Source organism: Microtus oregoni, unplaced genomic scaffold, assembly GCF_018167655.1.
Source record: "Microtus oregoni isolate MIOR12 unplaced genomic scaffold, Mior012 000054F_ref0000373, whole genome shotgun sequence".
Taxonomy (NCBI): domain Eukaryota; kingdom Metazoa; phylum Chordata; class Mammalia; order Rodentia; family Cricetidae; genus Microtus; species Microtus oregoni.
Window position 1 is genome coordinate 11,513,506 of NW_024543830.1, and position 20,309 is coordinate 11,533,814.

General features: G+C 40.4%; 3 protein-coding genes across 9 annotated transcripts in view; 1 reads left to right on the forward strand and 2 right to left on the reverse strand.

The window, feature by feature from the left end:
• Phtf1 (putative homeodomain transcription factor 1) overlaps window positions 1-9,529 on the forward strand; it is a 39,626-nt gene extending 30,097 nt beyond the window's left edge. For all 4 annotated transcript variants that reach the window (XM_041637918.1, XM_041637920.1, XM_041637917.1 and 1 more), the window contains 6 exons: window positions 281-412; window positions 838-924; window positions 4,005-4,160; window positions 5,094-5,189; window positions 7,321-7,446; window positions 9,025-9,529. In XM_041637918.1, coding sequence (XP_041493852.1) covers window positions 281-412; window positions 838-924; window positions 4,005-4,160; window positions 5,094-5,189; window positions 7,321-7,446; window positions 9,025-9,045 — 618 coding nt within the window. In that variant the 3' untranslated portion in view covers window positions 9,046-9,529. The remainder of the gene's footprint in view (window positions 1-280; window positions 413-837; window positions 925-4,004; window positions 4,161-5,093; window positions 5,190-7,320; window positions 7,447-9,024) is intronic.
• Magi3 (membrane associated guanylate kinase, WW and PDZ domain containing 3) overlaps window positions 1-20,309 on the reverse strand; it is a 229,959-nt gene that overhangs the window by 17,537 nt on the left and 192,113 nt on the right. For 2 of the 4 annotated variants that reach the window (XM_041637915.1, XM_041637914.1), the window contains exons 20-21: window positions 19,076-19,214; window positions 17,433-17,674 (exon numbers count right to left, since the gene is read on the reverse strand). In XM_041637915.1, the coding sequence (XP_041493849.1) occupies window positions 17,433-17,674; window positions 19,076-19,214 (381 nt within the window). Of the gene's footprint in view, window positions 1-14,888; window positions 17,675-18,229; window positions 18,321-19,075; window positions 19,215-20,309 lie in introns of those variants that run through there. The other 2 variants (XM_041637916.1, XM_041637912.1) reach the window with 2 other exon arrangements.
• Window positions 5,712-6,539, reverse strand: LOC121437844 (60S ribosomal protein L7a-like). Its single transcript, XM_041637921.1, has one exon. The coding sequence runs from the start codon at window positions 6,522-6,524 to the stop codon at window positions 5,727-5,729; it is 798 nt and encodes a 265-aa protein (XP_041493855.1). The 5' UTR covers window positions 6,525-6,539; the 3' UTR covers window positions 5,712-5,726.

The window sequence follows — 20,309 nt, forward strand, 5'->3', positions numbered from 1 at the left end:
AGAATTGTGTATGAACATTAGCAGCTGGGAAAGTTTAGGATTCATTAAAATTTCCAAAGAATATTCCTTGCATGCATTGAGAATGTGCTGTATTTGGAAGAGGTGCTTCATTGTAGGATGGGCTTTGAAGTGGACACTGCTATCCTGGGGAACTACTGGATAAGAATTTTGATCTTGTGTTAACACTTTAAATATACCGGGAATACTATTGATGGTTATTGAACATGCACTGCGACAATGTAAATTTTATTTTGTAATTTTTTTTTTACATCTCCTTTAGAGATTTTTATTTGCAAAACTCTTCAGCCATATTACTTCTGCCAGGAAAGCCAGAAAATATGAAATACCTCATTTCAGACTTAAAAAGGTGGAGAACATTAAAATATGGTTATCACTGCGTTCCTATTTAAAGGTGAGCTGTTGGATTAATTATGGGATACTTGCAGGGCTGTGGAAAACATATGCATTGATGATTGTGGCCACAGTTGCTAAGTATGAGGGGATTTCTTGTCACTGGTCATTCAGTGGCTGTCAGAGTTGCTGGATGCCATGTGAGACATGGTGTACTGAAGACAGTAATGGCATGTAAGGAAAGGAAGAGGAAGAGAAGAACTGCTGCTAAGACAAAGAGCTAGGAATCACATGCCTTTCTGGTCAGGAAAGATCCTGTAAGGCTGAAAATATGTTAATGAATCAACCTCTTAATTTGGAAAAACATGGCTTTTAGTGTTTCAAGTAGATGCCTGAAATGTGTTAAAATGCTCTGTCAAAGCTAATGGTGTGAGGGCTGTGCTGTCTGGTCATATCCTAAACATTAACATGTGTTTTGCTCCACAGAGGCGGGGTCCACAGCGCTCAGTGGATGTGGTTGTGTCATCTGTCTTCTTGCTGACACTTTCAATTGCTTTCATTTGTTGTGCACAGGTAAAGGGTTCCTGTCTGTTTTAATGTAAGGGTAATTCTCTGCAGTGCCCACTTTGCTTTAGAGCAGGCTGCCGTGGGTTTTAAATGTGTCTACACTCCTTTGATAGTCTGGACACCTGTTACTATTTTTTTGACTTTTGAAGTAGGAGTGTTGAAAACTTAGATGAACTTAAACCTTGGCTGTAAAGCTGTCACACTGATAGATGTAGGTAGTATTTACCCACATTCTTCCTTGAGCATCGTTCCTCACTCTCAGGAGACTGACCCTTCTCATTCATTTATTTCTTATCTGTTTATTAAATTATGGGCTGATGTGTCCTTGATTTTACCTAGTGGGTTATAATCTATTATCTGTTAGTTTTGCTGTCTGAATTGTCCCACATTTACTTTCTTTATAAGCACTTTTATTCTTTCTGTATTGTAAGACGTTACAGGCTTACCACATATCTCCCCAGTTGGTGAGTGGTAATTACAGTGGTCAGAGAACAGACTCAACTGTATTCAGTTCTTTAAAATGGGTAGAGGCTTCTTTTATTCCCTGGCATTGCTTTGTTTTATTAAATCTTTCATTATCCCTTTGGATTATGACTGCCAGTGCTGAGAGCAATGTTCTCTAAATACTGTTTTCTCTATGTATACAATTTACATTGTTCAAGTCACATATTCAGTTTGGGATTGCTTTTTGTTCTTGATGGAGGTGTGCTTAAACTCATGATTGTGGAGTTGTTTGTTGCCAGTTTATACTTTAAGCATTTCTTTTCCTCGCTTGCTTGAGACACATTCTTATTATATAAATCAGAATAGCCTCAAATGGTGGCAGATGTCTATAACCCCAGCAGTGAGAGAGGCAAGGAGGAGGATCAGAAGTTCAGAGAGGCCGTCCTTAATTGTATAGCCTGGGCTGTATGAGTCCCAAAGACTGAAGTCCGGGTTAGTGGCAGGTAGCCATATTTGCTAAGCCATCTTGCCAGCCCCTGGTTACCTGTTTCTTATAGAATGTCATAGTCTTAGTCTTTTGTAGTACCTGATCTATTTAAGTATAAAATAATTGTTGTAACTACAGATACTGTTTGCTTCCCGTTTGGCTTACCTATTATTTTCTTTTCAGTCTTTTGTTTATTGATATTAATACTCCATTTGGTCTTCTCTGTTGTTTCTACTTTTGTTTACTACTGTCTGAGTAGTGACCTCAGAAATTAGCTTAGTGTAAGGTCTAATTAAATGGTTGGTTCAGTTTAGTCTAATGCATAGTTTCCTTGATAATGACAGGATTTTTTTTAAAAAAAAATATTTATGTGTATGGGTGTTTTGCCTGTATATATGTCTGTGTATCACATCTGGAGTCTTAAAGCGGGCATTGAATCTCCTGGAACTGGAATTACAGTCGTGAGCTGTTATGTGGTCAAAAGAATTGAACTGTTATCCTCTAGAAGAGCATCCAATGCTCTTAACCCATGAGTCATCTCTCTACCCCTAATGACAAGGTCTTAGAGCACTTTATTTCATTTATCCATCCTTTTGTGTCATTATCTGTTATTTAATATTTATACAAATATATTTAAGGCTGAAAAGCTGTAATCATTATTACTTTGTGTAGCTGGTAACTTCTCGGCTGCAGCTGCACACCCCATTGCCCATTCATGTGTTTCAGGACTGTCTCCTGCCTGAGTCTCTTCCTTAGTGCTCTGTCAGTCCTGGTTTGCTGCAGATGAGTTCTTTCCCAGTTTGCTCATTTGAAATGTCTTTTTTTTTTCTTTTAGTTTTTTGAGACAGGGCCTCATGTATCATGTAGTTCTGGCTGACCTCCAGTTTACTATGTAGATGAGGATAACCTTGAACTTCTGATACTCCTGCCTCTACTTTCCAAGTATTGGGATTACAGGTGGGTTCCCCCAGTTAACCCCCCTTTAATTTTGGAAAGATATTGTTTGGTGGGAATAGAATCCTAGGTTGCCAGCTAGTTGTTTTTTCCCCCCTGTCTTCCCTTTTTTCTTTTCAGTTCTTCTAGGATTTTGTTATCCTTTTTTTTTTTTCTTCGAGACAAAGCCTCAGTATTTAGTCCTTGCTGGTATGAAACTCCCTTTGTAGAGAAGGCTGGCCTTGAACTCACAGAGCTCCCACCTAGGTCTGATTAAAGGCCTATGTCACCACACCTGACTCTGGGTGATCTGTAACATTCAGCTGTGATTTGTGGAATTGTGTAAGGCTCATCTTTCTTAAAGGGCCCAGTAGCTGCTTCCAGATGTAACTTTCCTAATCCTGGTTATAGCTGATTGACAATAGTGACCTCAGCCCAGACTTAGCTAAAGAGCTTTGCTCTTTCAGAATCAGAGTTAAGAACCTGAGATATTGGTCACAGGTTTTAGAGAGATCAGGAGCGGTCCCTCTGGCCATGGGAATCAATGACAAACCAAGGCTGGCATTAGTGGAAGCTCATGGGGTCCTGCGAGACCATAGAGTCAGTCAGGAGGGATGGGAAGAATTTGTGCAGCTGGTTGGTGACTTCCTGCTTGCCTGCTTATTACACATCTGTATCTGGCTTCTGCCAGAGTTCTCTGGATAGTTCTTCAAGAAATTATTCTAACTTTCCTGAGTGAAGAGTTTTTGTTTTTTTGTTTTTTTTTTTTTAACTTTGAAGTCAAATTTTAAAGCAATAAAGTCTGAAGTCACGGTAGGCACTCAGTGCAGCTGTGCTGCTGTGTTATAATCTGACTCCTAAAATGGACTGGCCTGAGTAAGGGCCATTACTTCTGGAGCTCCTTAGACAGATGCAGTTCATACTCTCAGTAGTGGCCACCATGTCCCTGTGAGCACACTGGTGATCCAAGGAGCCAGAAGTTCATCATTTCTTACCTTTGTTCCTTGTAGACCTTTGCCATCTTTAATGAACAGAAAAAAAAAAAAACCTAGAAGACTTGGAGAAATACATAATGACTAAGTAAATAAAATAATACTTATGAATATTTAACTTTTCTCCTTTGAATCTACAAACTATGGGTTACTATAATGTTTTAAAATTGACACAGGAATAAATCTGTGATGTTAAGACAACTCTTGAGCTTTTCCTGGTCTTTTGATAGGTTCTTCAAGGTCACAAAACCTTCCTGAATGATGCTTACAACTGGGAGTTCCTGATCTGGGAAACAGCACTGTTGCTTTTCTTGCTTCGCCTGGCCTCGCTGGGGTCGGAAACCAACAAGAAATACAGCAACGTTTCCATCCTGCTCACGGAACAGGTATTGGTGGGTCCTCCCAGCTTGATCAGTGGTCACAGGTTACACTGTGCTGTTGGTGTTGGGACCTGGAGCTGCCTCCCTACCTGTGACTTCACATCACATCACTGTGACCACTCTAATTATCTTTCTCACTGCATGTAAATGAGTTTGACACCTTATCTCCTGCCAAGGACTGGGAGGATGAAGAGCTAATGGGCTGGAAGCACTTGTTATTGGTAGTAAGGGAACATGTGAACACAGGCTAAGATTGAGAGATGCTTCTGTGACTATGGAGTGATAATAATGCATTTTCTTGGTTAATTTTGATTTTTAAGTTCAAGTTTGCCATAAGTAAAAATACTTGGGATAATTTGTTTTTGTTTTTTATTTTTTTGGCCTCAGATTCATAGTGGATAATTCTTCCTTTAGGGGAAAAATAAGGAATTAGTAAGTTAAAACAATTCTTTTTTTCTCTCCATAAATGTTTATTGAAGATATTAAATTACTTGGGGGATCCTGAGAAGAGTAAGAATTCTTTAAATTCAAGGAATTTGTATGCTGATTTTCCCTAAGTAGCTTTTATCAAAGAGGTGGTGCTAGCAGTGGTTCTCAACCTGTGGGTCATTACCTCTCTGGAGTTAGAGACCCTTTCACAGGGGTTGCCTAAGCCACCAAAAGCACATTACTATTCTTAACAGTAGTGAAAATCAGTTATGAGGTAGCAATGAAAATAATTTTATGGTTGCAGGGGGATCACAACGTGAGGAACTGTTTTAACTGTATTAACAAGTTGCAGCATTAGGAAAGTTGGGAACCACTGTGCTCAAGGATGGGGAATGGCTCCATAGCTGCTGAATCCAAGATTCAAAATAGATTTAACTTGAGAATATGACTCTCAAAATCTGCCAGATTTTAGGTATTTTTTCCTGTAAAATTTACCTTTCTTTTGTTTAGATTAATTTATATCTTAAAATGGAAAAAAAGCCAAATAAGAAAGAACAGCTCACTCTTGTAAACAATGTATTGAAGCTGTCCACCAAGTTGTTAAAGGTAAGTAGTATCTCACATTTTGACTTCAGTGGGACTTAGCTCCTCAGCACAGCAAAGGGTAGCTGATAGCTGAGGTCCTGGCTAGGGTCAGGCCAGAGTTCTTCCAAAGCTCCCTGAAGTAAGGCTGGGGAGAGTGGCTCTCATTACCGTGCTGGGCTGCCTGGTCAGAAAAAGAACCTGTCTCATGGGGTGCAGGTTGGGAGATCAGTGGCTTATTCTTGGGGATCATGGAAAAGCAGACCTCTCTTGGCCAGTGGACAGGGTTTGTCTGGGTAGCCCTGCTGAGTGGCCACCAGCATGCAAGCTTCCTGTCATCTCCATGCATTCCCTTGTGAAGAGGCTGCTGCAGGTGCACATATGCCAGCCTCACACTCTCCCTGACATGTGACTGGCTCCTGTGGCTGTCCACAACCCTGCTCCCAGACACTAACATCACTGGTGGCACTGGGCCCAGGAAGCAACTGCTTGTCTCATACTCACTTTTTTTTTTTGGAAGTTTTATAATTATATTTATGTACAGAAAACTCAGCAGTACATTTAACCCAGTTTAGTGGCGAGTTCTTTGGCCTTTGCCTTTTCCAGCTTGGCAATTCGAGCCACAGATTTAGGACCCAGGACGTTGCCTCCCCAGTGGTGGCGGATCTCATCATATCTGTCGTTGTAATTGGTCCTAATAGCTTCCACCAGCTTGGCCAGAGCACCCTTGTCTTCCGAGTTAACCTGTGTGAAGGCAACAGTGGTGTATGTCTTCCTATGGACCAGCCGCCCCAGCCTGGCCTTTCCCTTGATGATGCAGTAGGGGACCCCCATCTTGCGACACAGAGCAGGCAGGAAGACCACCAGCTCAATGGGGTCTACGTCGTGGGCAATCACCACCAGCTGAGCCTTCTTGTTCTCTACCAAAGTGGTGACTGTATTGACGCCCGCTCGAAGGACAGGTGGTCTCTTAGTCGGGACATCCCCTTTGCCAGCAGCTTTCTTCTCAGCACGGGCCAGCAGCCTCTGCTTCTTCTGCTTGGTCTCTGGCCTGTACTTGTGGGCAAGTTTAAGCAACTGGGTAGCTGTTTGCCCGTCCAGGGCCTGGGTGAACTGGTTAATGGCAGGAGGAACTTTGATCCGCTTATAGAGGATGGCCCTCTGCCGCTGCAGCCTAATGTACCGGGGCCATTTGATGAAGTGCGTGAGATCTCTCTTGGGCTGGATGTCCTGCCCAATGCCGAAGTTCTTAGGCCTCTTCTCAAACAAAGGATTCACCACCTTCTTCGCCTCCTGCTTCCTCACAACGGCGGGGGCCGGGGCCACCTTCTTCCCCTTGGCCTTCTTTCCCTTGGGCATCTTGCCGGGCTGGAGGAGAGAGCTCATACTCACTTCTGCTTGCCTAGACTGGAGTTGCCCAGATGCTCTGGACATCTTCTGAAGTCTTTGACCGTGAACCCAAGACCGTCAGCTCTCTTATTGTTGACCTCTGTAAAGAGCTATGACTGCCAGTTCTCTTTACCATTCACCTACCAAGCCAAAAGGCCTACTTGTCTCTGTATACAGGGCCCAAGCTCTGGCTGCTGGCAGTTCAGTGTTTTTGTGCAAAAAAGATGAAGTAAATTAAGCTCATTTTGAATTGAGTCATTAAATTCCCATTTTACTACTTAGAAAAGACCTCTTACCAGTGCTAGGCATTATCAGTTCAGAGCACTAGCATAATGAAAAGATTTCCAGTCTCATCACCTAGGTTCTGATGGGTACTCATGCCTTCTATCTATCTTTTTCTTTCTTTCTTTCTTTCTTCCTTTCTTTTTTTTTTTGGAGACAGTATAACTACATAACCCTGGATGATCTGACATTCACTGTATAGGGCAGGCTAACCTTGAACTCACAGAGATCTTCCTGTCTCTTGACCCCCAAATGCTGGGATTAATGGCGCCACTTAAAACAAAAGTACTAATGACTTGATGCTTCCTTCCACTTTAACAGGGCTAGGCCATGGAAATGTTAGTGAATCCCTCACTGATATCTTTGAAAGTAGCTGGGATATGGAAAGTCATAAGCAACATCCTTGCCCAAGACTTAAAACCAGCATGGAGTAATGATGACCGTTGGGAAGCCATATTTCATTTCAGATTCTCTGTCTTTGTAGGAGCTGGACACACCATTTAGACTCTATGGACTGACCATGAACCCCTTAATCTACAACATCACAAGAGTAGTCATCCTTTCTGCTGTCTCAGGAGTCATAAGTGATCTTCTAGGATTCAACATAAGAGTACGTATACTCACTTCTCCGTAGCTTTTTGTCTTTGAAAGTACTATATGTGCGTCCATGGAACCAGCTCTTGACAACATTGGACTGGGGCTTTGCAGGTTTTTCTGCTTAACTTTTCTCATTTTACAAAAGTAGTGTGGTCTTGGGGAACATGTTACTGTGATCTGGGGAAATACAGGGATGACTGAAAACCTGCAGAGCATTAGCTGCAGGGATCCAGTTTTGATCCTGGAAGTATTTAATTTGTCTCCTTCAGAATTGCTATTTATTTCTTCCCCTATATAAATGGTTCTTATGGGAATCAGTTTGGAAGTTCCTTTAAAAATGAAAAATGTAACTACCATATGATCCAACTATTTTAATGCTGGGCGTATAACCAGAGAAGTCCATTCACTACCACAGAGATCTTTGCACCTCATGTTTATTGCCTCTTGTATTCACTGTAGCAAAGAAGTGGAACCAACTAGTTGACTATCAGCAAGTGAGTGGATAATGAAAATCTGGTACACATATATAATGAAATAGTGTTCAGCTCTAGAAAAATGAAATCATAAAATACTGCAGGAAAATGGATGGACATAGAATGTATAATATTAAGTGAGGTTACACAATCTCAGAAATAAAAACTCTGCACGTTTTCTCTCTTGTGGATACTAGCCTCAAATCTATGCATGGATGGATACATGTGTACAGATGTACTGCAGGTACAGTACATGAGGTGCAAAGGAGAAGAGTAGGTAAATACTAGGTGATGGAGGAAAGGACACGAAGGATGGAAAGCTAGTAGTTTTACTAGTATTCACTTTGTAATGAGCCTTTTGAAGTGTATGATGGATAAGTGCATAAAAATACAGTTGAGGGAGTCGAAGAGATGGCTCAGCAGTTAAGAGCACTAGTTGTTCAGTTCTTGGTACCCACATGATGGTTCATACCCATCTATATAACTCCAGTTCCAAGGGATCTGACACCTCTTCTGATCTTGCAGTAGTACACATACATACATGCAGGCAAAACACAAACATAAAATTAAATCTTTGAAAATGTAAATGATAGTGAAAGTGAAAAATTCAAAACCAGAATTGATAGTGAAAGTGTATAGTCCTGTGTGATAACATGGCAGCTGGGGACGGCAGTTCTGACTGTACAGAAGTTTACTGAGATGTGGGAGCTTTGCATCTGCTAAACTTGTTGTATGGTGTTTTTTATTTGCAAATTCTTTATAATAAATTTTGATCCTACTGTACGTACTGGCTTTGTGGGAGCCTAGGCTGTTTGGATGCTCACCTTACTAGACCTGGAAGGAGGTGGGAGGTCCTTGGACTCCCCACAGGGCAGGGAACCCTGACTGCTCTTTGGGCTGATGAGGGAGGGGGAATTGATTGGGGAAGGGGAGGGAATGGGAGGCGGTGGTGGGGAGGAGACAGAAATCTTTAATAAATAAATAATAAATAAATTTTTTTTAATTAAAACAGTAAAATGGTTCTTGGTTCATGGTCATAAGAATATATATATATATATATCTTATCTATTTGTCTTACAGCTAACTGGGTGGTCTTTTTTTAAATTTTCTTTTCGCAGCTGTGGAAAATTAAGTCCTAAGCTGAGTTGTGTGCCTGGACTCTCTTCTGGCTGCTGTCACTCACTACTTGCCCACTGAGGACAAAATGGCTTACTTGAACCAGTGACCCCACCTGCTGGCTGACGTGCATAAGCCTCTCTGCTCTGGCAAGCCTATCGAATGGAGTTTCCAGCGGGGCACATACTTTCCCTGGGCATGTGTGCTAAAACCTGCACTTTCACGGTTCTCAAGCAATGTGAACAGTCAGCAAACTAAAGCCTGCCTGACAGGACCTTCTGTGTCAGGACATGTATGCTGGACCCTCCAGTATTGTGCTAGTTATATTTACTGGAAATAGGCTTTTGGGTAACCATGGTAGATGCCCAGAGCATGAAGCAAGTATCTTTTATTGGAAATATGCAAATTCAGTACTTTTCTAATATAGTCTATGGATTGGAGATTTCTCTATCAAAGAGAGATAAACTATTTTAGGTTAAATCCAAATAAAAGAACTTTACTGGAGAATTTCAGTTTCTAGACTTTTTGCAGGGTGGGTGGAGAAATACAATAACCTTCTAAGCTGAATTTCTGTTCATTTGTAGATAAATTTTAATTTATGATTTTGAGTTAAGCCTGTAACGTGGTGAAGTCTTGCATACTCATGAGTAATGCAGCCATGCCCATTGGATAGCATGGTTTGTCTAATGGTTTGCCTGTTGTGCAATGTCACATATCCAGCCTTTAGTACAATTTCAGGTTCTCAGTGACTAAATGATCGCCACACCGTGCCTTGGATGTAGGTTTTCTTACGAGCATTTCATTATGCACGAGTCTCCTAATGGAAACACCAGCATTCTTGCTCATGAAGCTCTCTGCTTTGAAGAATTTCTTGGGGAAGACTGGAAGTGTGAACATCTTAATGGTAAGATTTTGTGGAACTTGGTCATCTCCTGTACTACATTTATATCATAGGATTGAGTACACATTTTCTATCTCTTTATGTGTATAGATGCTTGTTGGCCTTTGTGTGTATTTGTGCACTATGTGCATGGCTGGTGCCCGAGGCCAGAAGAAGGCTTGCATCCCCTGGTAACAACAATGGTTATGAGCTGCCATGTTGGTGCTAAAGATTGAATTCAGGTCCTCTAAGCCATCCCTCCTGTCCTGGTTACATATGGTGTATGCAGGGAAATAGATGTAACTAAAACAAAACCATAGTTTACTGTCATTGTGAAGATAATCTACACTCTTTTTAAGTAAGGTATTCAGGCCTATTCTATTGAAATATTTCAAAATCTTTATTACATATAAAAGCTACTTTTGTTGACGACAAGATTTTAGGTTTAAAAAAGTAGTTGCATGCTGGGGTGGTGACGTGCGCCTTAAATCTAAGCTCTCAGGAGGCAGAGGCAGGTAGATCTCTGAGTTTGAGGCCAGCCTGGTCTCAACAAAAACAAATAGGTGTCCCTTTGTTTTCTGGATTGCCTTGTTTCTTATCAGAAGCCTTTCATTTTTGTTATTCTCCAGTAATGAATCTGCAATTTAATTTTGACTGCTTTAAAGATTTGTAGCTTTACCACTGAATTTGTGCAGCTGAACCATTTGTGTTGGTGTAGCTGTTTTCATGTTTGTATTGGGATTTGTTGGCCTTAAGGAACTGTGGTTTATTGTTTTTGTATCATTTTATAGGTAGTTCGTATATTTACATAATCAGATTACAAAACTTTTTGGCATTAAAAAATTAACTTTCTACGTTCCACTTTGTCTCCTTTTGGAACTCAAGCCCACCATGTATGTATCAGGCTGCTTGAAGCATCCCTTAGCTCACCGAAGCTTATACTTTTTCAGACTATTTATTTTTTTGTTGTGCCTTTAAGTTTTCTATCCTGTTCAGCTCTAATTTGGCAGAATCATCCAGGGTCTTGTTCATTTTTTGAGATAAGTTGCACTGTTGTCACCAAGGCTGGCCTCCAGCTCCTGATCCCCTCGCAAGCATGTGCTAGTCTGTCTGCTCTATCCAGTACATTTCCTATCTGTGAAAGTTTGATTTCAGTCTTAAAACAAAGCCTTCCATGTCTCTCCTTAAAATATTTATTCTCCCGCGTAATTTATATATTTATTATATTTGCTGTCTGGGTCATTTGGGAGTTTGTTTTTATTGTCTTGTCTCTTCATTTGGGACATGTTCCTGTTTTACATGCCTGGTAAATTTTTATTGTTTGTGAATTTTAGAATTGTTGAGTGGGGTGTTGTGGTGTGCATGGACTCTTGTGATCTTATTGAGCTTTATTTTGAAATGCAGTTGCTTCGAGACAGGGCATTTCAAGGATTGCCTTTACTCTTGGTAGATATGCTGGGTTATAGGATACATAATTACATTAGGACACATAAATCTTCTGCTAAAGCAACATTTTTCTAAGCACTTGGTCTTCTGTTTGTGAGGAACAAAGTCTTCCTGCATTTGTAGTATGGTCCTAGCCCTGTGTGGAGTTTACCATTTTTTTCTACCAGCTTCTTTTGGAGGTTCATTATGATTGTTTGTACTATCTATGTTCAACTAAAACTGGGCCACCCTCTGCATGTCCCTGAGCTCTCCTCCTCTCTGAGCAATTGTGTTCTCTCTGGTGCTGGTCCCTTCGGTTACCTTCCCTGTGCGGTTGACTTTCATCTCTACATTGCAGCCCAGAGACTGCTCGTAGACAGTCTTGGGGCTCTCCTTTTTTGTTTGTTTGTTTTTCGAGACAGGGTTTCTCTGTAGCTTTGGTTCCTGTCCCGGAACTAGCTCTTGTAGGCCAGGCTGGCCTCGAACTCCCAGAGATCCACCTGCCTCTGCCTCCTGAGTGCTGGGATTAAAGGCGTGCGCCAACACCGCTGTTGTCATGTGCGCCCTTGTCCAAAACCTAACATCTGCTATTAAACTTTTTCTATTATTTTTAAAGAGAGACATTTCCCTTACCTTAGTAAATGGTACAGTGATTCTGCTGCTAAATGTTTAATTTAGTTCTGCCTTGCGATTTGAATGATGTCGTGCTTAGTCTTTTGAATACTCGTCCACAATTGGTGGCGCTGTTTGGAGAGGCTTAGGAGGTGTGCCCTAGCTAGAGGAAGTGTGTCACTGGAGACCAGCTTTTTGAGAACTAAGACTCTTACCATTTTAGTTCATGCTCTCTGCTTCCTGCTTGCAACTCAAGATGTGAGCTCTTAGCTTTTGCTCCAGCCAGCTTGCCTGCTGCCTCTACTCCACCATCATGGACTCTTAACTCTCTGGAACTGTAAGTTCAAACAAACGTTCTTTGTGGATTGCCTTGGCGTATGTCTTGGTTTTCACTGCTACTAGCGAAGCCTCCTTTAGACTCACCTGGGCTGTTCTGCTCTGCTAGGTTTCCATTATAGCTGAAAAGTTGATTTTTCACAGCTGCATGAATGAACTTAAAATATGGAAATTCTTACACTGTAATCCATATTAAACGCTGTACGTTTCCTGTGGTCACCTCCAGGGCCCTCCTGCGTCGGTGCTGTATTCCTTTCCAGTATGACATCCTCTGCCTCTCCGCACCTGGGCTGCCTTCCACACCATCCACGCTCTTTCTTGTGCAGTGGTCAGTGTTTTGTTGACACCTGTGTATTATCTAGTGACTTAGACTTTGATTTCCCCAAAGGGCTAAGATTTTGGTAATACTACATTATTGATAAATAAAACCAAGATGTAGAATTATCTGGTATAAAAAGTCCAAATCTCATACTCAAAAATATGGACACAGCCTTATTTATCTTATTTCATATCCTATAGATAAATGCCCATTTTATACTATGCACATTAAAGCTAATTAATTAATTAACCGTAGCAGTATCTATCAAAGAATAAGAAATTTACCTATTGATTTGGACTTTAAATCTGTTTCACTGGGGGAAATCATCCTAAAATTGCTATGGAGATATAATCTGTAAATCTCCTAGACATGTTATGGTCACAACTATAAACTAAACATTGAAAAGCTAAATAACCATGTGCTTGCATAACTGGGATATAGTTTTCTCGCTTGCCTAACTGGGATATAGTTTTCTCCACTTTCCAACCAGAGAAATTCTAAATAACAGGATGTCTCAAATGTATCAGTTTATGGGTTCAAGCTTTTTGTTCACTGGTGAACAAACCATGCAAGGTGAATCAACCTTATGTTAAATTAATCAAACTGAAAGCTTTGAAGAATTTAAATCAACATATTCTTAATAGGTCAGCTGGGTCTTGTTCCCAAACATGGTGATTTGGGAATTCATTAATTTACACATACATGGACTAGTCTAATTTAAGTGATCTGTTTCTTGCAGTCAGTCCCTGGAGCCTCTTCTGAGTGATGAAAGTTGAACACAAACATGCAGTGGTATACTTTTCCTGCACAACACACACAACTCCGATAAGGTAGCACGCAGGTTAACTAGCAATTGTCCTAAGTATAAAGTAAGTTTCTTGGTTTTTAAATTTGTTTTTTTTTCTTTTTGACTTTAATGTCCATATTTTCGAGCATGAAATAATACTTTTTCTACTAGATACAATTCTTCATAAGCATTCATATGCTCCCTCATATTTAATGCTGTTTATATGCATAGAGACCAAGAAGCTGAACCTGTTCAAAGCTACTATGTCAGTGCCCTAGAGAACTTATAGCCTATCAAGTTTGTAGATGTGTCAGACGATTTCCGCTAACTAAAGATGATAATCGACTTTCTAGATAAATGTATCTTGCTATTTATAAAACTGGTTGCGTTTAGGTGCGAGGCACACAAAGACAGACAATTGCTCTGATGCATTCCCACTCTGGAGTGGACTGTATTTCAGTCAGGTTACGCAGATGTTCTTTGGGTATACAGTCATGCAGTAGGCCCAGCTCCAGTCTACATCTTTGTGGCGGTCACTAGGCAGAACCTTACTCAAGCTCTTGTGTGCCTTCAATACTTTTGGTAAGAAATGGAAATATAAATGTTTGTCCAGATGTGTGCAAAGCATTTGGCTTCGTATTTCTGCACAAGAATAATAAATATCTTCACTGTTTTGCTTTTTAATTTATGTGAATGCACACACAGAGTGCATCAAGGGCGCCTTAATGGATTTGGTTCTGTCCTACCATAGTTCTGGCGATGGAAGGATTGGTGGCAGTGCTCTTACCTGCTGAGCCATTTCACTGCCCCAGTTCCCTTTAAATGAAGGTATTCTCATGTAAAAATAAGAAGCCAAATGCTCTTGATGGAGGAGCTGACACCCTCAAAGCTGCTTAGCTAAGGTGCTGGAGCTGCCAGAAAGCAGTGCTGTGGGATCGCAGCAGCCCTGCCTGGTAACAGTCTTCACAGAACTTCATGGCAACTGCTCTGACACATTTCCATTGTTTCCACGTGGGTCTGGAAATAGAACTAGATTTTATTTTTAGTGTGAGATCATGCAATTATAGGAATTTTTCTCCTGAAGAGTATTAATAAACCAGAGTTTTGAAGTAGGATTTAACACACACCTGAAGTGAAATGAAATCAAATCAAGATACTTAATTCTAAAAGTAAGTTTAAAATAAATAAAATGTTTTTAAATAACGTGAATCACCATGGAATTCTGTGAACTTGTGGTAAGTGGTCAGTACTGTTATTCCACTATAAATGAATTCCAGTAAGATGAAATGTCTTCTCTAGTAGTGGAGAAAGGGGACATTAAAAAAATGTCTTTGCAATGAAGTAATGGTATACAATTTAAGGCTTTCATTCACATATGAAATTCAGTACAGGCAAAGACACATTATTATGTCTTTCTGATTTTATGACTCAGATCATGATGGGAACTAAGGTCCGCAAACAGCAATGTTAAGTGATGCTGACAGTTTTAAAAAAAAAAAGCAGAACATAAATTTTTTTCTTTTTTAATATCTATATAAAAAATAACGAGCGATTTACAGATCTTTCTCTAATCAGAACCTCAAGTGTATATATATAAAGGTACTGTACATATATAAACATTTACAGCCAGGACATCCATATTTGCTCAGCATTCCAAGACCACATGGCTAAGTCAGTATATAATCAATACAGTGACAGGTTACTTAGGAAGAGCCACATCAGACTGACAACATATGACATCAAAGTTATGTCACAGTTAACAATAAAAATAGGATTTATGTCACTAATTGTGGACTATAGGGAAAATAAATCATTTCTGTGTTACTAAATTCTTAGCATTTATCAAGCCTCCTAATTTTGCTCTATTCAAGTATATATCATAGATGGGTAGATATAGTTCTGGGTGGAAGCATGTGTTTCCTACAGGGGTCAGTACAGTTGGTCACAGTGGAGTTTGTCAGACTCACGTGGTAACAGAATGAGCGTTCAAATACTCCATAAGTAGACAGTTTTGGTCTGAGAAATGTCTGTATTTATAGATGCTTCTGAATGCTGTTTCAGGGAACCTAACTAACATCCTGATCTATTGCATGAGGTTAAAAATTGTCTCCAACTTTCAGCAAACAGTTTTTCTTAGATTTTAGAAAAGAACTCTGAAAGCTTTTCCTGTTTTTAGTTAATTAGCTAAAAATTAAAGTTCCACCACACAGTCTATACTGTATTAGTCTTGACTTGCTGCAGAAGCCCAATGCAGGCTCTGCTTCCAAATTCTTAAAACTCATGTATCTGCCCCCACCTGAGCTTCTCTATGCCACGGGAGCTGGTACTTCGTCTGCCTGTAGCACTGGCTTCATGACTAAGTCTCTCACAATGATCTATATATTTTGGCTTTCCAATAATGTAATAGAGACTAATGATTAATAGTCAAGATATCCAGATATAGTAATTTTTCTTTGAGGAGAAATGGTATTTCTACATGCTTCTGCACTTCTCTCACTACAGCAGGTGGTCTGAGACACTCTTAACTACATTAGGGTTGGCTAACATGGCAGGAGTTTGTTCATTCTGTTGCTTAGTCTTTCTCATTTTGAGCATTCAATTGTAAGGAATATCTTCAGTAGTTACTTGAAACACCTTAGCCATAAAAAAGCATCTTCAATATTTGACCTTTCCTGTACACAGTGATGTTTCTTAGTTGCACTTTAAAAGTAGACGGGCAGAAGCTGTGAGAAGAGGCCAAGTGCCAACTTTAATGATCAGCTAACAATTTCTTCCTCTGCAAGGACTCAAATATTTCTCTCTGTAAACATGCAACATGCTATTGAAAATATCTTCAAGCCAAACTGAACTGTTTGATGACTGGAAATATCAGAATGGGAAGGATAGAACAGACATGATACAGTAGATAACTTGGCACGAATACAAAGTGAGCTGTGATCACACTGCTAAGTTCATGTCATTGCTGAGCGGGTGGCCTGAGCAGGGCGTGGCAGAGGAGCCCATGGGTGCAGCTCCTTCCTGAGCATGAGGAAGGGCAGCCAGCAAGGGCCAGGTGGGACTTAGCAATCTCAGAAGCCCTTCATGCAGCCTGGCTAACTTGATGCTCCAATTAGATATTGAAGACTTTCTGGGGAAAAAACACACCTCTCCTCTTTAAGAGAATGCTGTGTTATAGTAAAAGATAACAACTTAAATTTTCTTTGAATTATACAAAAGGTCACAGCTGTTTATCAGTCATGCCAACAGTGCCTGTGATTTTATTTGCACGTGGCACCCTCCAGGGCCCTGGAGTGATGGGTGCTTTTTTGACTGGAGAGCTGGTTTCAGGTGTGCTCCCTGCACGCTCCTTGCATTTGTCAGTGGCCTCTGGATCTTTCTGTTTGTCATCTCCTGATTTATTTAACATCACCTTCTCTTCAGGTTCCTGCTTGAGCTTCTTTGTTGAGATGTGGACGTTTTCTCCTGCGGTTGGCTTCTTTCCTTTCTCCTTCTCACACACCGCCCTGCTAGCAGTGTTGTTAGTCTTTTTCGATGAAAGAGATGTTTCATCAATTTTATGGCCCTTTTTCTCTGGAGACCTCGTTCTGTTTTTACCCAGTTGACTCTGTTTCAGATCTTTCCTGATGACACCCGACTTTTCTTTACCATCTGGGAGCTGTTCAGTACTGTCGAAAATATGGCCTGCTGCTCTTTGGCTCCCAACCTCTGGTAATTTGCTCTCAGTGTTTGATGGGCTGCTGCCTCCAATCTTTTGCTGCTTTTTGGGACTAGAAGAGCGTCCCCTGCCTTTTCTGCAGGGATCTGGTTCAGAGCCTGCCTTAGTGGTGATCTGACCTTTAGTCTCTCCTTTCCTAGGGCTGAGTGACCGATCTCTAGATTTTCCTTTGGGGTCACTTTTTAGGGGCCTGGGAAACTTTTCCGCATGTTCGTCTGAATGTCGATTGGCTGACTTTTTGGGACTAGCAGATCTACCCCTTCGTGTGACACCATTTTCTCCTTTGAGTAGACTCTTCTCATGCCCATAACTATTGGGTGGACCCTTCTTACTCACATTTTTCTGGAAAACAATTTGATGCTTCGTTTCAGGCTGGCTTCCATTTAAAGTGCTTTTCTTTTCTGGTACAGTGTCCTTTAGTTCTTCTGCCTTTTCACATATCTGAACTCTGATCAGAGAGTCTTCGGTTACTGGCACATTAGACTCTTCAAACATGGAAGCAGAATGTGAAGATGGGAGAAGTGGCTGTTCATCATAAATGACATTGGAAGATGAAGGACTATTAATATCCCAATCACCTAAAAAGTGATTGAGTAAAACACAGTTACATTCAACAATTATAAACAGGAACAGTGAATTTTGAACTTTGACAGCCACTTGAGTATGTGACTGGTTACACAGCCCAAGGAGGAGTATGTTACATTGCTTATACATGTTTACGTCACTCTTTATAAAGGCAGATGCTTGTAGATATCTGCTCATACATGAAGGGTAGATTATAATTGTTTCACTTATGTACTGTAAGATGTAATATATGATTTATAAATTATTCATAAATCCAAATAAGAGACAAATAATAAAACTGGACCAAAGTAGCTAGTCCAAGAAACTTACTAACTTAGCTATTATTACTGTTTAAGTTAAGGATTTGCCAAAATCACTAGTGAAAAAGACCAGACCATAGTAACCCAAATGAGGTTTATGGGCACTGTAAATACTTTTCTTGTTAAGCTGTCCAATTTAATGTCAAAAGGAGACTGAAAAAGTGCAGAAGACAGGAGTAGATGTATTTATTAATAGCATCATTTTAATTAAAAAGAAAAAGAAGTGATTTAAAAGACATGCAAATTTACCAAGTCTTTTTAAGGAAAGACCAAGAAAAGCCCTGAAAGCCTTAATGTTGCTCAGGTTTCACGTAGGAGCACAGACCGGAAGGAGCCAAACCTGAAGAAGGAAGAGAAAAAGCCTAGGACTATGTGAAAACAAACCAGCACAGTTAGCACAGATGTCATGGGCACGTGTGCTGTATGAGCAGATGGTGGAAGGGAACACAGCCAGAGAACACAGCTGGAAGGGACTGCAGGAGCTTATGTCTACATGTGCCCTACAGAAGCTCTGACGGGGGCTGTAGGGAAGACACGCACAGTGTTCTAGGATCATGCATCTCAAAGTGAGTTTTAAAACACTGCGACAGTTCAAAACCTCTAATAAAGACAAGGGCATTTACTATCAGTGCAGGAGTACAGACACGATCTCAGATTTACCTCCCTGTCCACAGGTAGTGGGGCTATGGCAACTTAATTTGATAAGTGACTAGAAAAATCCTAAAGTTCTGGCATTCATTGACACACTTATCTTACTTTAAGAAAATAACATTTATTGGCAATGTGTAGTTTAGCCAAGGAGGGAATAAAGCTAGGCTATTCTAAAGACATTTGAAATTTTTGCTTCTAATGCTCTCAATTCTTACAGGCATATTTCTCTACAAAAAGCACTCCGTGCTTTCAGATGAAATAAAGACATCCATTCTATTTCAACAAACAACACTGTTTGGAACATCACTTGCATTATAGTAACGTTCTTTGGTGGTGCTGGTGTCACTTCTGAGTCAGCCAGTAAGATGTCCATGCCCTCCAAAGGGGTATCCCTGTCCTTCTGTCGGGCCCTCCCCAGCATGAGTGTTTAGCTGTTTTGCTTACCATGGTCAGGTATCAAGCCAGTTCCTGGCCTCAAAAGGAGGAGGACTTTATTTCCACCAGCCTGAATGAGCTCAATTGCTCGCGTATGTGTGATGCCTTGTGTAGGTTCGCCATTGATTTCAACAATCTGGTCACCAACCTGGACAAGGAACATTCACAACTGTGTGAAACAGCGGTTTTTCATTTCCACACTGTCAACAGAGCCCTTCACCCTGCTTGGTCATTCTTACTTGTGAAATCTTTAACCTAGCAGAGTGCAATTCTGGTAACAGCTGATGGGTGGATAGATAATGGCAATGAGGAGAGACAATGCATGATTTTTATCTACTTTATAAAAATTTCACATGGGAAAGCTTTATGTGGTTACTAATCAATATCAAGGATCAATGATTTTCCCACGTGTGAGGTCCTGAGACTGATCTCTAGTCTTGGGAAATAAAGAAATTTTTAAAAAATCTAGTTTTCTACCAAAATTTAAAACAATGGAAAAGGTGATATTTCTACATTAACCTAAATAACAGCGTAAAGCAGTGTCTAAATGGCAACTGTACAGGTCTTTCAAACACACGCTGGGCAGATGACTGCTCATAACAAGCTTTTCACTGCCAGCATATCCTGTACATGTGTGAGGCCTTAGCTAAATGATATACTTGGAGATTACAGTTTATAAAGCTTTGAGAATACATTATTTAGGTATATGAACACTTATTTAAACCAATTACTGGACTGAATATAGTGACTTAAACACAAAGTAATTTTCTGGGAAACAAAAAACTAGGATTAAATAAGATACCACAGTGCTGGTGTCATTTACCAGAAGTATATATTTTAAAAGAAAACAAAACATATGGGGAAATTTAACAGTAAAAGCACAAGTAAAGATGGTGGCGTGATTTAAGAGCTACATCAAGGTGGCGTGCAGCAGAGTATTTATTTTAAAACAAACAATGAGACATTACTGAAAATAAAAACCCAAATATTCCAGATACTGGTAAGATCATAAATAATCCATAAGTAGTAACAGAACAGACTCGAGATTTGATGGGCTGGAGAGATGGTGGTTAAACTGGGTTCAATTTCCAGCACCCACGTGGCAGCTCAAAACCGCCTTTAACGCCAGTTCCAGGGGATTTAATAGCTTTTTCTGGCCTCTGTGAGCCAGGCAAATACAAGCAAAACACTTAAAAAAATTAAAAATGAATCTACAGATACAGCCTGACCTGACAGGAAGCCG

Coding starts and splice junctions, on each gene's coding strand:
- LOC121437844 (XM_041637921.1), bottom strand. CDS start 6,524: ATGCCCAAGGGAAAGAAGGCCAAGGGGAAGAAGGTGGCCCCGGCCCCC.